The sequence below is a fragment of the Propithecus coquereli genome, unplaced genomic scaffold (assembly GCF_000956105.1).
Source record: "Propithecus coquereli isolate 6110/MARCELLA unplaced genomic scaffold, Pcoq_1.0 Scaffold158, whole genome shotgun sequence".
NCBI classification, from domain to species: Eukaryota; Metazoa; Chordata; class Mammalia; order Primates; family Indriidae; genus Propithecus; species Propithecus coquereli.
Genome location: NW_012140302.1, coordinates 1,603,876 through 1,619,091, shown reverse-complemented (window position 1 = coordinate 1,619,091; position 15,216 = coordinate 1,603,876). Strand labels below are relative to the sequence as shown.

Genomic DNA, 15,216 nt, shown 5'->3' with positions numbered 1-15,216 from the left:
TGTCTCAAAAAAAAAAAAAAAAGAAATGCTATCTACCTAGCACGATCTTTAAATATTTCTGCAAATGAAGAGAATAACATAGGGAGTCAGGTGTGGTGGTGCACACCTGTAGCCCCAGCTACTTGAGAGGCTGAGGTGGGAGAATCACCTGAGCCCAGCAGTTCAAGTCCAGCCTGGGCAAAATAGTGAGACACCCCATCTCTTTAAAAAAAAGAGAGAGAGAACGATAGAATAATGTAAGATATCTTTCTGTCCCTTTTTCTTAGAACCTGAAATCTCCTATTGCCTTTTAGTGAATTGGCTTGTGGATAAACCTTCCTATTTTGTCACACACCCCTCAGACGGGGGCACCACATGAACAGGGACCAAGCTGCATTCTCATATTGCCTGCACAGCCAGTGGTAGTTGGATGGAATCATCTTTTTGGAGTCAAGATCTCACATTTTGGGATTTAGTGAACAAATTCATGTTCATGCTATACATACCCTTTGTGGTTTCATAGATGTCATCAAAGTCCTATTTCACTTCCATTACTTCCAGAGTTAACACTTCTTCTGCTCTTGTATGACAGCAGTCTGCCTCCTCCGTTTGTACCCTCAATGCCCTAAATCCTCACAGACATTTCTTTTCTCATCCTCTGTCTTTTCAAACCTGGTATAGTTCATTGCTCGTTCACAGACACGGTTCCTCTGTACCTCACTGTCCTTCCAAGCAGATATCATTTTGGATGCATGCTAACCATTCATTTTGTGGTCTTGGCAAAGTGAGGCCAGGTTTTTTACACGTGTCTAAAGGGATTGAAGGGGAGGGGCTTGGGAAAAATAAAGGGATTGAAGTGCCATCACCCAAAGACAAGTAGCTATGTCCACCCCTTGCCCCCCAAATCCCTATTCTAGGGCCCTCTGCTCTAAGAAAGAGACCAGGCTGATACTACCACCTAATTCCTGTTTTCAGACTATTTCAAGGCAGCCATTAACAGAAAACTAATTTTTGGTTTTTTGGTTTTTTGGTTTTTTTGAGACACAGTCTCCCTCTGTCACCTGGGCTAGAGTACAGTGGCATCATCATAGGTCAGTGCAACCTCAAATTCCTGGGCTCAGGCAATCCTCCTGCCTCAGCCTCTCACGTAGCTGGGACTACAGATGCACGCCACCACAGCCGGCTAATTTTTTCTATTTTTAGTAGAAACAGGGTCTTGCTCTTGCTTAGGCTGGTCTCAAACTCCTAAGCTCAAGCGATCCTTCCACCTCGGCCCCCCAGAGTGCTATGATTACTGTTGTGAGCTACCATGCCCAGCCAGAAAACTAATTTTAAATAACACTTAGAGATCAGAACTAAGTGAAGTTTTTGTCCATTAGGTTTTCCCATTTGTCATCAAGCAGCTACCTCTTCAGTGAGGTTTAAGCTGCCCATCTGGAAGCTCTGGCTGCACAGCCTTGGTTACTCGTACAGGAAGCCCTCTCTGTATCGTGCTTCTCTATGTGAAACAAACTGACTCAGTAGGCTGGGCTGGGCTGGGCTTGCCCTCAGCACCTGACCCACTCAGGGAATGTTGTATAGCCCTTACTCTTGTTCACGCATTAATATTCTTTTTGTTCCCATTTTCAGAGGGATTTCAGGCTGATTTCTGTTGTTCCTTCAAACTTGATAAAGCTGCTCATGAGAGCTTTGGCAGAAATGACCAGCATGGCAGTAAAACAACCAGCTCTCTACATCTGACAGCCAAGGCCCAAAGCAGGGACCGAGCCAAACCAGGCGTGACAGAACCAACAAATCATGACCAATTTCATCTAGTGCCTAATCACATCGTGGTCTCCGCAGAAGGAAACATTTCTAAAAAAACGGAATGCCTTGGCAGAGCACTGAAATTTGACAAAGTGGGCTTAGTTCAATACCGGAGCACATCTGAAGAGAAAGCCAGCCAGAGAGACCCCACGAAGGCCAGTGAGCGCTCTCCCGGCCCTGAAGGGCACCGGAAAACCTCGTCCAGACCGGATCATGGTACCGAGGGCAAACTCTCAAGTATCCTAGTAGATTCACACTTGGAGATGAGGTGTAACAATTCCTTCCAGGACAAAACTCTGAGGAATTCTCCAAAGAATGAAGTTTTACACACAGACATCATGAAAGGGTCCGGCGAGCCCCAGCCAGATCTCCAGCTCACAAAGAGTTTAGAAACCACATTTAAGAACATCTTGGAACTCAAAAAGGCTGGGCGGCAGCCCCAGAGTGACCCCACGGTTAGCGGCTCTGTTGAGTTAGATTTCCCCAACTTTTCTCCAATGGCTTCGCAGGAAAACTGCCTGGAAAAGTTCATCCCTGACCACAGTGAAGGCGTTGTAGAAACTGACTCCATTTTAGAAGCAGCTGTAAATAGTATCCTAGAGTGTTAATAGCAGCAGTCCTCCCCACCCCTGCCCTGAGAACCCGCCCCAGACAAGTTACATTCTTTCCTGGCAAAAGCAAGTGGAAACGGTCTCCTGTCTCCAGCCTGCTTGATCTTTCATCACAGGTTATTCTTTCTAATCTCAACCCTGTTCTCTGTTTAAGAGCAATACTTGTCGTGGTTACACGGAGATCCTTAGGTAAAATTAATCCTGTTAGAAAGCAGTCTGATAGGCCCCACACATTTCAAGTGTTATGAAAGTGCTTATAGTCATTTTTTGTTTATTTGTTTTATTTAAAAAAAAAAAACACTGTAACTCAATGAGACCACAGTATACTTGGCCCTGGGTAAAATTTTGACAATCATAAGTCATTCGAAAAGAACAGACTTATTAAAGAAAATCAAACAGGACTGATAGAAGCTATTTTTAAAGAATACCCCACTGCATCTCCAAATTTGGTTTTATGGGTTTCTTTGTTATTTTGGATTTTTTGTTTGTTTGTTTGTTTGTTTTGTTGGTGGAAGAACACATGGTTCTTCCCCCCTCAGCCATCTCTGAGCAGTAAGTTGCTGGCTGCTCTGCCAGGGACCCCACAGCCCTGGTATAAAAGCCAGCAGCACATGAGTAGGGCATTCGCAGGGCTTCCCTGTTGATGATTCAAGTGCTTTTCTGATGCTCCAGGAGCAAAACCTCATGCTTTTCAGCATATCAGTGTTGAATTTCATCTAGGGAATGTTCTGTTCTTAGTTGCAACAGCATGACTTGAAATAATTTCACCAGGCTAAATAAAGGCAAATGGAAACTAGTTAAGAGGCACAGTGTACAGGGGAGGCCGGGACACAGCCATGAGGAGTATAATATGTATATATGTAAAAGCATATATATGTTAATTATTGAGAAAAAACAAGAGTTTTGCATTTTATAATTGGATATAGTCAACATATGATGTATGTTTTTGTTTGTTGCTGGGTTTTGTTTTGTTTAACCTCTCTTTGCACCGTCTCCTACAACAAATAGCCAAGCGTCAAAAAAAGCACTTTCATTTGAAAACTATACTGTAAATTTTTCAGTTTAAACTTAAAGGGGACTTTGGCCTTGTTTATGCTTCTTGTCTGAGAACAGTAGTCACCCCGGCAGCAGTCATTACCAAAATACAGACAAACCAAAGGTAACCAGCCAGCCCACCACTGAAAGAAAAGATCTGAGACACGGGATTCCCATTTGAGAGCCAAAGGTTATGCCCTGTTACAGTTTGTTTGGCCCGTGTTCATATTAGTGAACATGACTTATTGCTTTATTTATTTATATGTTCAGGGAGTGTTCCCCGTTTTCCTTTCTTGTATACCTGCCCCAGTTCATCACATTTCTGTTGTTACTTTCATTCTCAATGTCACTGTAACCATCACTTATCTCCTATCATGGGGAAAGCTACATGATAGTATTGTATACCCATTCTTCTCCCACGCACACGTATGCATGAATCTGAGCTACTTGGATCCAGAGGTCATTTTGGTTACAGTGTGTGTGTGCATACTCACTCTTCCTCTTGTGTGCCCCCTCTCTCATTTATTCTGTTTATCTCCCTGGCTTTAGAAGTGCACCCACTGGTCTCCACTTTAGTGTTGCCAGGATCTGCTACTGGCTGCCCCCAGCATGGGGATGACCTCCATTGTCATCATGTTGGGCATTTCTTTTCCATATTGGCCTGTGATGGAAAGGAAGGTTTCTGATCACTGGAAAATAGGAACAGAAGACCTATACCCCCCCACCCCGCCCCTCTGTGCCACCACACAAAAACCCTGCAAGACAGTCTTTCTTCATAATAGCAATGTACCTTCACCCCAACCCCATACCCTGGCCAATGGAAATTGGAAAATCTGGGCCATTTTAGGGTTACCATTTTTTCCTTATTTGTGCCAATGTCCAAGTTGCAAATTTCCCATTCTTCCTGTATTGTAACATATTAGAAAGATAAGTTGGTATTGCCAGTTGGAACTTTCTGTTTGGGCAGCCCTGGGGTAACACCCTGCCCTAAACTCCATGATTTCATAGGCTCTTCTTCTCTTAGGGCTCATGCTCCCCTAATTCCTAGCAAGACTTAACAATAATCCCTCCTGATCAAATTCTTCTCATTGTGGAATGTTATACCTGGAAGCCTTTATGTGGGCTGCTAATGAGTTACATTAATTACTTCAAATCAGTGGAATTCTCAAGAGACAAGATAAGCTTCATGTACATTTATCACCTCTCTTCCCTGCTACCCCAATCCTAACTTTCCTACATACCATCTTAAAGAGTTTTTAAGCCCTAACACTTGTCTAGCAAATGGAGAGCCTAAGTTACCAAAATGAAACTTGTAAATTTTTGTGTCCTTGTATGTAAGTTTACTTTTTATGGAGGAAGGATTCTAGATAATGACAAAGATTACGAAGTGTATTTTACTCCTGTGATTAGGTTACACGCACATGGGTCATAACTCGCATGTCGAGCCCCCTCTGGTGAAGGGTAAGAGAGATCAGCTTCAGATGGCCAACATTCAGTTGTTCAGGTTCATTAGTCAAAGTTAAGTTTAACTTACTCGTATTCAGTAACAAAAATCATTTTCTTTTTTTTTTCTGTTGTTGTGGAAAAGTGTGAATTTGTTATTAAGCATTTGATTTTCTGTGTCCTTATGTACTGCCTAAAGATAAAGCAAATTTTAAACTGGCAATTACGAAAAAAAATATTTTAGCTCTGAAGAATTTAGTAGACTCTGTTAGATTAGGGAGGCCTTACAGACTGACTTGACTTAAAGAGGACGCGTCACTCGCTGTCAGTGTGGTGTGGGCTTTATTTGCTTAAATACCTTCATTTGTATAGTATGTCTCACTTGAAATTGCTTTGTATACATTTTGTAAAAATATTTATAAAATGTTTTGTAAAAAAAAAGTATAACAAATTGCAGTTTATTTTGTTATGTTGGATAAATACTGTTAAAAGAAACCAGTCAGTAACTATATTGTTAATCCATGGTTAGGAAATGTTTAGTTGGAGATTACAAATTGAAACAACCATTGCAATACAGCCAAAGATTTGGGAAAATGTGCAACTGTGATTGTCTTGATTTTGCAAATAGGAATGGCTACTTTTCCCAGAAGAAAAGGGTAAGTGTTCAGTGGGAATTCTATTTAAATATATTTACCATTACCAAAAAGTAGCCTAACCACTGAGGGGACAGGATTTTAATTGAATGGCCTTTCCAAACAGTTACAAATTAAACTAAGTTGGTCAGTGAGGAAATTTGGTCATGTATATTTCTGGTCTCCATCCCTACTCCTGTTACATGGGTCCCTACTAAGGAAGGAAAATGGGGGTCATTTGACAAGTTAAATAAGTGAACCTCACCCTATAGGAAATTGTCTTCAATTGTTTATTTTGTTTCTGCAAGGACAAGGAGGAAGCTAAAGAATAGGTAAAGAAAACTATTTTACATAAGACTTATCCCAGAATTAACATGTTTCTCTTGGGATTCACATATTTGACCAAATTTTGTATTGAGAAATACCTCTGTAGCCTTATCTATAAAATCAGCCCCATGAGGCCCTTCTGAGTTCCTGCCCTCACAAGTATGACTCTACCCAATGTGTTAGGGAAGCTTCCAGAGGTAAAATATATTTTCCGGAGACAATTTTTTCTCTGTGGCCTAGAATTCACATTTGTACTCCTTTATGGTTTAATTGCTTCCCCCTGCCCAGCAGTAGGAAATAAAGCTTCAGCCATCATCAATATATAAATAGGAAGTAATTGTCATATAACTAACAGAAGTTAGAATTACTGCTAGAATAATTGCATCAGTGGGTAGATGTCATCAATGTGATTTACTGTGCTGCCCTGATGTCAAGCTTCTCTTCTTGCTAAGGATAAATGTGTGACATTTTTGACCTTCTTCAGGCCATTTGCAATGGGAGTGTCCTAGGAATGCAGAGTTAGAAGAAAAGATCATCTGGCTGCTAGGTTAGGTTAGGAGCAGGGTCCCTGTGTTCCCTGGGGGCATGCCCAGAGGAAACAGGAGACATCTTCTCTTAAGATGGTTAAAGTCCTCAGCCCTGTGTATGGGAGGCCACATTCCAGGAAAGGGGCCCTAGTACTCCCTGATGCAGAGAAAATAGTAAATTACTAGGGGAAAAGGTAAGGGTTTAACCCTCTACAGTCTGGGGGCACTGAAACAGCATTGCTCAGGCAGGGCCCTAGCTGTGCTGTCCTCAAAGGGCTAGGCCCTGGGTCCAGGGTCTTGCTCTGCTTGCAGCCTTTTGTGTGCTCTCCAAGACACAGAACCTCTTGAGTATCCAGCTGAAGATGGCAGTCATTAACCATTCAACATTACTTGAGCAGTTGATTGTGTGACAGAAACTATGTTAGACATTGGGATATATGGATAACTGAGGCATAATTTCTCCAGGAGCTCAGTCTGGAGGGGGAAAAAGCACATACATACATTACATTTGGGGCCAGGCACGGTGGCTCACGCCTGTAATCCTGGCACTCTGGGAGGCCGAGGTAGGGGATCGTTTGAGCTCAGGAGTTCAAGACCAGCCTGAGCAAGGGCGAGACCCCGTCTCTACTAAAAATAGAAAGAAATGAGCTGGACAACTAAAAATATATAGAAAACATTAGCGGGGCATGGTGGTGTGTGCCTGTAGTCCCAGCTACTAGGGAGGCTGAGGCAGGAGGATTGCTTGAGCCCAGGAGTTTGAGGTTGCTGTGAGCTAGGCTGATACCACGGCACTCTAGCCCGGGCAATAGAGTGAGACTCTGTCTCAAAAAAAAAATACATTTGGGAACTGATTGGAGTTCAGGAAAGAAAAAAATGGGGTGCTAAAATTCTTCTAGACTGCCACTATAAATTGCACAGAAAGCTGCAGTCTATATTTCCATGCCCTGGCTCTTAGTACAGTTTCCTGAGTTATGTTTGAGAAAAAAGTATGATACTTTCTGCAGGAATGACGATAAAGGATTTTTGTAATTAAAATGTTGAATATGTAGAGAAATCTTGTTTGATATATACACAAATGGTAGGAGCACATTTGTAGTAACAAGTGGATTCTGTAATATGAATAGCCTATGTATATTGCTACAGACAAAAAACCTTTATAAGAAACCCTAATCTGTATTCTTGGGTATGTGCTGGAGTCTGGCCTTTGAAAACATTTGCAAAAGCAAGAATTTCCTTAGAAAAATATCACTTCTGTGAAGGTCAAGAAGGTCTGCCCAACTGGGTGGGCAGAAAGTACCTTTATGAGCAAAATGTAAAATGTGTTCTAGTACCTCATCTAACATGTAATCAGATATCTTTATACAAGTTACTCTCAGCCTCAGTGTCCTTGCTCATAAACTTGGAAGACTTGTCCTGGCCCTTTACTTCTGAGGGTATAAAATGAGGTGTTACTGAAGAAGTATAGAAAGTTAAAAAAAAAAAAAAAAAGCTATGTTCCATTGTCCCTGAAATAATTCAGAAGAGGTTTGTGTTTTTCTGTTTTGCTTTTAGTCTTACCTGCTACACACTGTCTACTTCCTACCCTAGCTTTCCTTTGTCTATCCTTGGGCCTCAAAAGGCTGCTGCCAGCCTGGGCAATAGCGAGAAACCTGGGCAAGAGTGAGACCTCATCTGTACAAAAAAATAAAACATTCGCCAGGGGGCGTGATGGCACATACCTAGCAGTTCCAGCTACTCCAGAGGCTGAGGCAGGAGGATCACTTGAGCCCAGGAGGTGGAGGTGGCAGTGAGCTATGATGATGCCACTGCTGCCCCTTACCTGCTCTCTCCCTTTTCCTTCCCACTTTTGTTCTCTTATGCTTGTTTTTAGTCAAGATCGAAAGCTGTTGTCAATGCTGTTTTCACCAACTCCAGGCTCATTTGCTGTTCTTACACTAATCTGTTTCCTGTCTGCTTCCTGATAACCCCTTGTCACTCTCTGAGAATCCAACAAGGAAAGCTTGAAACAAAATGAAACTGACTGCAAGAAATGTCATAATCCAAGAAAGAGAATGGAGCAGATGGAAAACTGCAGATGGAGCTCCCCTTAGCCTGAGCTGGGTGTGGTGGTTTGGGCTTACTTAGAAGGCACTGCTCAATTATCTCAAGTAAAAGAGTAGGATTCCAAATAATCCAGAAGTGCAAACAATACTGAAATAACTTACTCAGGGATATGTTAGGAAAGGGATTCTGGAGTCAATTTAGCAAACCACAAAATGTAAGTCCTGAAGGGAGTCTTAAAAACATAGTCAAGTGGTTTCTAAAACCACAAAAATCTAATTACCTACAGAGCTGCTTCTCAAATTAATACATATGTGATAAACAAAGGGCATACCATGAAATAGAAGTCTTCCTTCCTCCCATTCCAGACCCTACTATCATTTCCCCAAAATATCCCCATCAACACTTTCTTGTATATCCTTCCAAAATTGTTACAAATATATCTATCACCAAAAAACAAAAGAAAAACCTGGGACCATTCTCTTACACCCTATTCTGTATCTTGCTTTTTTTTTTTTTAAATATAACCAAATGTTTAGCAGTGTTATAGTATTATAGTCTTTAGTATAGTTCTTTGGTTGTAAGCAACAGAAACTTATTCTGGTTAACCAACATAAAGGGATTTTATAGGGAGGATAAAGATTGAAGGGAAGATTGAAGAACCACCAGGTGTGGAAAGACAGGAACGGGGAAACTCTACAGGGTTTTTATTAGGTGGAAATCCTTAAAAGTCTTGCCCCAAATCTCCTACTTTCTCCCATCATCACTCTGCTTAAAATTCAAAATCCCAGACAAGTTTAGTGTCTCATACCCCCTCCCAACGGGGAGATTAACTCTCTTAGAGTTGAAAAGATCTTCCAAAGACCCTTTCAACTTAACTATTGGGAAGGAAAGCATTTGGATTTGATATCCCCCCTAGCCACCGTCGACAGTATATAATGAGGAAGAGACGGTTCACAAGAGGAATGGGATACTATTAGGAAAATTGGAATGGATGTTAGCAGGCCAAAAAATGAAAAACATTCACCACTGAGATTTCAGGACTTGAAGACCTATATCACTGTGCATACAGTTGCACAGACTTCCATAATTTATTTAACCATTCCCTAATGATGGATAACTGAAGTGGCCAAGAAGGAAAACAGAGCCATGAGGACAGGCTAAAAAGAGTAAGATTCTTGAGGCTGTAAATGGCAATGCCTCATTCTCATTCATTAAATTTACTTTTAAGAAAAAAATCTTGTATTTTTTCCAGTGGTAGGGCACATGTTCAATGCTCAGTAACCACATATTCAGTTAGTGAACAACTGGTTGAAGAGGACTCCATCTTTTTCTCAAGCGATGGCTTTGGCACTGAGAATAAGTACTCTCCTAGCACCACCTGCTGGCAGTGGAAAACCATTTCCTGGAGTCCAGGCCTCCAATCACATTTGCCTAGTATTGTTAACCCTAAAATTCCTCCTTCCCTTAATATTGTCGGCACCACAGAATCTACCTTTTTTATCTGCTGACGAGGGAAATCACAAAATTGACTTTTGTTTTTTGCTTACTATTTAATAGATGCTTTACACTTTGGTGACCCTTCTGTTCTGCCTCTTTAAAAATAGTCTTATTTTTAAGACTATTAAAAGACTATTAAAAGACTTTTTAAGCATGACACATGGTGACATGCTTAAAGAGTGAGAATGAGCCTCCCTTTAAGAGTGTAACCCTGAAGATTGTATTGCCCTTTTGTTACTAAAAGCTTGACACTTGTCTTCGAGGCCACATCAGAAGAACAAGGGCAAGTGGTTTGAGGAGAAGGAAAGAGGAGTTCATTAATTTGCTGGCAAATGAGGATGGAGACTCCTGTCTAAAATGCCATCATCCTCCTAATAAGCAGAAATACAGAGCTGTTTAAAGGGAGGCCATTCAGCTTCAGGCAATTGCTGTTCAACTACAGTTGACGATTCCGGTCGTCCCATCTCTGTCCCATTTCTCCCAAAAACAGGACCTACACCTGGGACCTCTACCCAGACAGTTCCATTGACCCATCTCCAGTAGCACAAAGAACATTCCTCTGCCCCTCGTGACCAGCAGCCTGCAGCAGGGATGCAGCTTTTCATTCTCCAAAAAGAGTGGGGGATGTTTTAAAGAGACAGAAAATATTTTTGCCAATTTTTTCAGGCCATTCCTTCTGTTACATATTCCCCACTGTCAATATTACCCTTACATATCTATGGGAGGAGGGGTGACTACTCTGTTACACTGACATTTATTTATCAGGTAGTGAGCTCTGTCCATGGCACTGTCTTTCTTGTTGGACTAGTTATATAGCACATAACAATATGATGCCTTCAGCCGCTGACCCTTAGATCATTGATCCTAAAGGTCACTGATCCTATGACCCTTAGGATTAGTGATGAACAAGGCAAGCATGGTCCCTGTCTTCCTAGTATTAACATAAAGGGGAAGAAATATTTAAAATATAATAATGTGCTGAAAGAATTCAGTGAAAGGAAAGAGACTAGAGTCTTGCTAGTCAAAGTGCAGCCTACAGACCAGCAGCACCAGCATCACTCTGAAGCCTGTTAAAAATGCGTAATATCGGCCGGGCGCAATGGCTCATGCCTGTAATCCTAGCACTCTGGGAGGCCGAGGCGCCGGGCAGATTGTTTGAGCTCAGGAGTTCGAGACCAGCCTGAGCAAGAGGGAGACTCCGTCTCTACCAAAAATAGAAAGAAATTAATCGGACAGCTAAAAATATATAGAAAAAATTAGCCGGGCATGGTGGCGCATGCATGTAGTCCCAGCTACTCAGGAGGCTGAGGCAGGAGGATCGCTTGAGCCCAGGAGTTTGAGGTTGCTGTGAGCTAGGATGACGCCACAGCACTCTAGCCCGGGCAACACAGTGAGACTCTGTCTCAAAAAAAAAAAAATGCATAATATCAAAAACATCACACACCCTCCCCCCGCGCCTTCTGAATAAAAATCTGTATTTTAATGAGATCCTCAGGTGACTCCTACTCATATTAATGTTTGAGAAGCGCTACTCTGGAAGTTTCCAGAGATGACAGGACTTGAGTTGTTTTTCAGGATTTTATGCAGACTGGGAGTGAAAGAAGCATATCCCAGGCCGTGAGGGCACCAAGGGAAGGTTCTGAGATGGCAAGAATGCATTTCTGGTTTCCAGCCCAGCAGTAATGATAACCAGTGTTGACTGCTTACTATCGGGCACCGTGCTAAGCGCTTTATACAGGGACTCTCCTACAGTCCTCGTAAGGCTGTTAATTAGGTGCATTATTACTATACATCCATTTTATGGGTAAGGAAACCGAGGTATGGAGGGGTTAAAAAACTTGCTCAAAGGACTCACTGACAGAGCCAAGCAGACGGAATCGAAGCCACCTTCTTTACCACTCTAAGTCGTCCACAAACACCTCCACTCACACATAAGAGCCAAAGCCATAGCTTCCAGGTCTCCCCAACGAGTGAAAAGACTGTCCCCAAGTTTCGGCAGTCGCGCAGCAAAGCGCGCGCCGGAAGTGCGGCGCCAATGCTACAACGGAAGCCGTAGGGGCATTGTGGGAAGCGTTCCATTGTTCACAACGAAGATACCAGCGTGATGAGAAAGTAGCTTAAAGGAAAAGGGCTGGATTTTGAAAATGACATAGGCTCTGAAAAGTTTGGAAGGCGTGCGAAGGAAGCTTTGTGCAACTTGTGGCAAAAATCAGGGTTAGCAAGACCCCAAGCGGTTCGCCGCTGCTAAGTAGGCTCTGGTTGTCTGGGTCCTCCAACGTGAGCTAGAACGGACGCCTCTATGGTCAAGTAAACAAAACGATTCCTCTCGTCCCCGTGTGGTGCGAGTGCGCATGATCAGTAGCTGCAACACTAGAAAGATGGCGGAGCAAGAGTGAGTGTGTGGGTCTTTGAGTTTCTGGAGTGGGGTCTTGAATATCCGCTGCCATCCACAGTGTTTATGCCTCGGTGGCAGAAAATAAGGATACTTGTGCACTGTAGGAAAAGAAAAGAAAAGGGTCCAGATTACAGAGGGTAGGGAGTGAGAAGCCGTAGGGCTGGGGGCGGGGGTAGAGGGGACCGCGATCAAGTTTGGATAATCTCGAAAATTGCCTTCTGGCAGCGGGCTGGAGGACCGGAGGCTGGGTTCACACAGCCTAACTTAAGTATTCTTCCTGTAGCTGGGTTTGCAGCCGCCCGAACCCCACGAGGTTTTACTAGACAGTCGTCGCTACCGGTGCCCATGAACGGCGGTGACAGGAAAAGCTCTATTAACGTATTCGAGCCCAGTGGCTGAGGGGTTCGTAACTTTCTGAGGCTTTGAGGACAGGCGAATATTAAAGATCCATTTCGAGGACGAGTCAGAAACCACAGGTTTCAGAAGAATCTCAGTCCTCAAGAATTTGAAGATAGTAATATTACCTAAAGCTCAGGGTATTGAATTGGTTTGGAAATCCATTGAATGTTCGTTTCCTAAATACTGTCGCTGATCTGTTTGCTGTATCAGGGAAAGGAAAAAGATCCCTTTGGTTCCCGAAAATCTCCTGAAAAAGAGGAAGGCTTACCAAGCCCTCAAAGCCACCCAGGCAAAGCAGGCTCTTTTGGCAAAGAAAGAGGTAATGGTGGGGATCCAAAAGGAAGGAATTAGATGTGTATTTGGTGAATTGTATCCAGCATGTATCGAACTAGATTTGGTATCAATGAGCCCCTTGCCGGTTGGTTTGATATACCAGGACCCCCACGGATACCACAATCTGAGGGTGTTCAAATCCTTCGTATAAAGTGGTACAGTACTTACATATAACCTATACTCCTCCTGTATACTTTAAATGATCTTTAGCTTACTTACAATATCTAACACAATCTAAATGCTATGTATTTTTTAAATTTGTTTTGTATTGTTCTTTTTTTACTGTATCCCCTCTCAGCCCCGAATATTTTCCGTCCAAGGTTGGCCGAATCCACGGATGAGGATGATTAACTATACGTGATTTTTGTCTTCATTTAGCAAATATTTATCTGTCTAACACCTTTTGCAGGCAAAATGCTGGAGTAGAGTTTGTTAAGGAAAAGTAGGGTGGAGACTACCTTCTCGGTTCATGTTGAGTGATTTGAGAGACTAAACCTGGCAGAAAGCAGACTTTTAAAAAAGTGCGCCGAACAATTTTTGTTTTCTGCTAAATTTCTTTGGAGAAAAATAATGTAAATATTTTGGTGACAGGAAACAAACAAACTCATGCTTTTTTTGTACTTTATAGTACCTAGCACAGTGTTAGGTTCCATAAACGCTTATTGGTGGACATGAATTAACAGCGTGAAAACTGATTTTTTGTTTATTTAGAGACTTTTATGAGTTATTCCCAAATTTTCTCAACTTTACTTTTGGTTGGGTTTCTCACTTTTCCCTTACATTGAAATAGAATATGCTCGTTTTCTCCCCTTTGCTGAACACAGGGAAATAAGTTCTATCAATAGTCACTCGTGAATTACTGTTCTGGAAGTAAAAACGAGTGGAGGTAGAAAATGGTGATAATGGTCTGTCTTCTCTATAGCAGAGGAAAGCAAAAGGGCCCAGGTTTAAGCGACTGGAATCGTTTCTACCTGATTCCTGGCGGCAGCAACGCGACAGGGTGCGTCTCAGACGACTAGAAGTGAAACCTCATGCCTTGGAATTGCCGGATCAACATTCCTTGGCCTTTGTTGTACGCATCCAAAGGTAAGGAACTGGTGTCTTTCGGGTTCCATGAGGCTGGGGCAAAATGTTGGTTCAGCTTTAGCTCTCTGTTTAGGGGGATGAGATAGTAGGCCCTAAGCCACTAACACAAGTTGTGGTGGGAATTCGGGGTTGAGCGCAACAAACATAATTTTGTCTGCAAGGTTAGGATAGACTTGCAAATAGGTGCTATGAGGGTAAAGTGGGGAGGAGATGAGGGTGGCCATTGTGTGAGGACACCCTCTCTAAAGCAGGAGCTTCAATCTGAAACCTAAAAGACATGAAAGGAGTTCACCAGTGTAGGGAAAGGGTTTTCCAGACATATATGCTAAAGTCCTAAAGTGGGGGAGAAGTGCCTTTCTAGGAACTGAAAACAAGGCCACGTGGATGAGGTGTATTCAGTGCAGGGGAAACATTTGTCCACATTTGGTGGTATTTTCCTTTAGTTGTCCCCACCCTCACAGACAACTCTGCCTCTTGCTGTTTCCCTTACCCAAACCAGAAACCTGTGGCTTTTAAATACAAGCTCTGTCCTCTACTCCTCCAGCCACTACCTGTAATCTTTTTGCTGGACCTATTGCATTAGTTTCCTAACTAGATTTCTCTGCCTATGGTGTCACATTCTGAGATCTGTCCTATGCACTGCGCTTGGTGATTGTCAGGAAGAAATCTGATCATGGCTCTTTTACTTAAAATCACGAGTAGCTTTTACTGCCCATAGAAGCAAGTCCAGCTTCCTTAGTGGGACATGCGTAGCCCTACATATCCTCCCACCCCCGACACAACAAAAATTCAGGGACCATCTCTGTGTTCCCATAACATTCTAGGCATTGCTCCACATCACGAAATGATCTGTTTATGTAACTGCCTCTCACTAAACTGACCTCTTTAAAGTATAGTCTGTGTCTTACTCTGTGGATACCCAGCGTGGTGACACACATTTTGTGCTTGCTAGATTTAACATAAGTTGAGGGACTGACTTCCGTTACCGTTCATTTCAGGATTAATGGAGTGAGTTCACTGGTGCAAAAGACCATCGCAAGACTTCGCCTAAAGAAAATTTTTAGTGGTGTCTTTGTTAGAGTCACCCCGCAGAGCCTAAAATT

At 42.6% G+C, this 15,216-nt stretch overlaps 2 protein-coding genes across 3 annotated transcripts in view; both read left to right on the top strand.

Annotated features, from left to right (window-relative positions):
- The window catches only part of GLTSCR1L (GLTSCR1-like), a 58,055-nt gene extending 52,585 nt beyond the window's left edge, over positions 1-5,470 (top strand). Inside the window, exon 10 of the mRNA XM_012640797.1 lies at positions 1,609-5,470. Within this exon, the coding sequence (XP_012496251.1) occupies positions 1,609-2,393 (785 nt within the window). The 3' untranslated portion in view covers positions 2,394-5,470. The remainder of the gene's footprint in view (positions 1-1,608) is intronic.
- A 6,745-nt stretch (positions 5,471-12,215) lies between these two features.
- Positions 12,216-15,216, top strand: part of RPL7L1 (ribosomal protein L7-like 1) — a 4,938-nt gene continuing 1,937 nt past the window's right edge. The window contains exons 1-4 of one of the 2 annotated variants that reach the window (XM_012640921.1): positions 12,258-12,292; positions 12,905-13,013; positions 13,950-14,113; positions 15,112-15,208. In XM_012640921.1, coding sequence (XP_012496375.1) covers positions 12,279-12,292; positions 12,905-13,013; positions 13,950-14,113; positions 15,112-15,208 — 384 coding nt within the window. In that variant the 5' untranslated portion in view covers positions 12,258-12,278. Of the gene's footprint in view, positions 12,293-12,904; positions 13,014-13,949; positions 14,114-15,111; positions 15,209-15,216 lie in introns of both variants that reach the window. The other variant, XM_012640920.1, reaches the window with a different exon arrangement.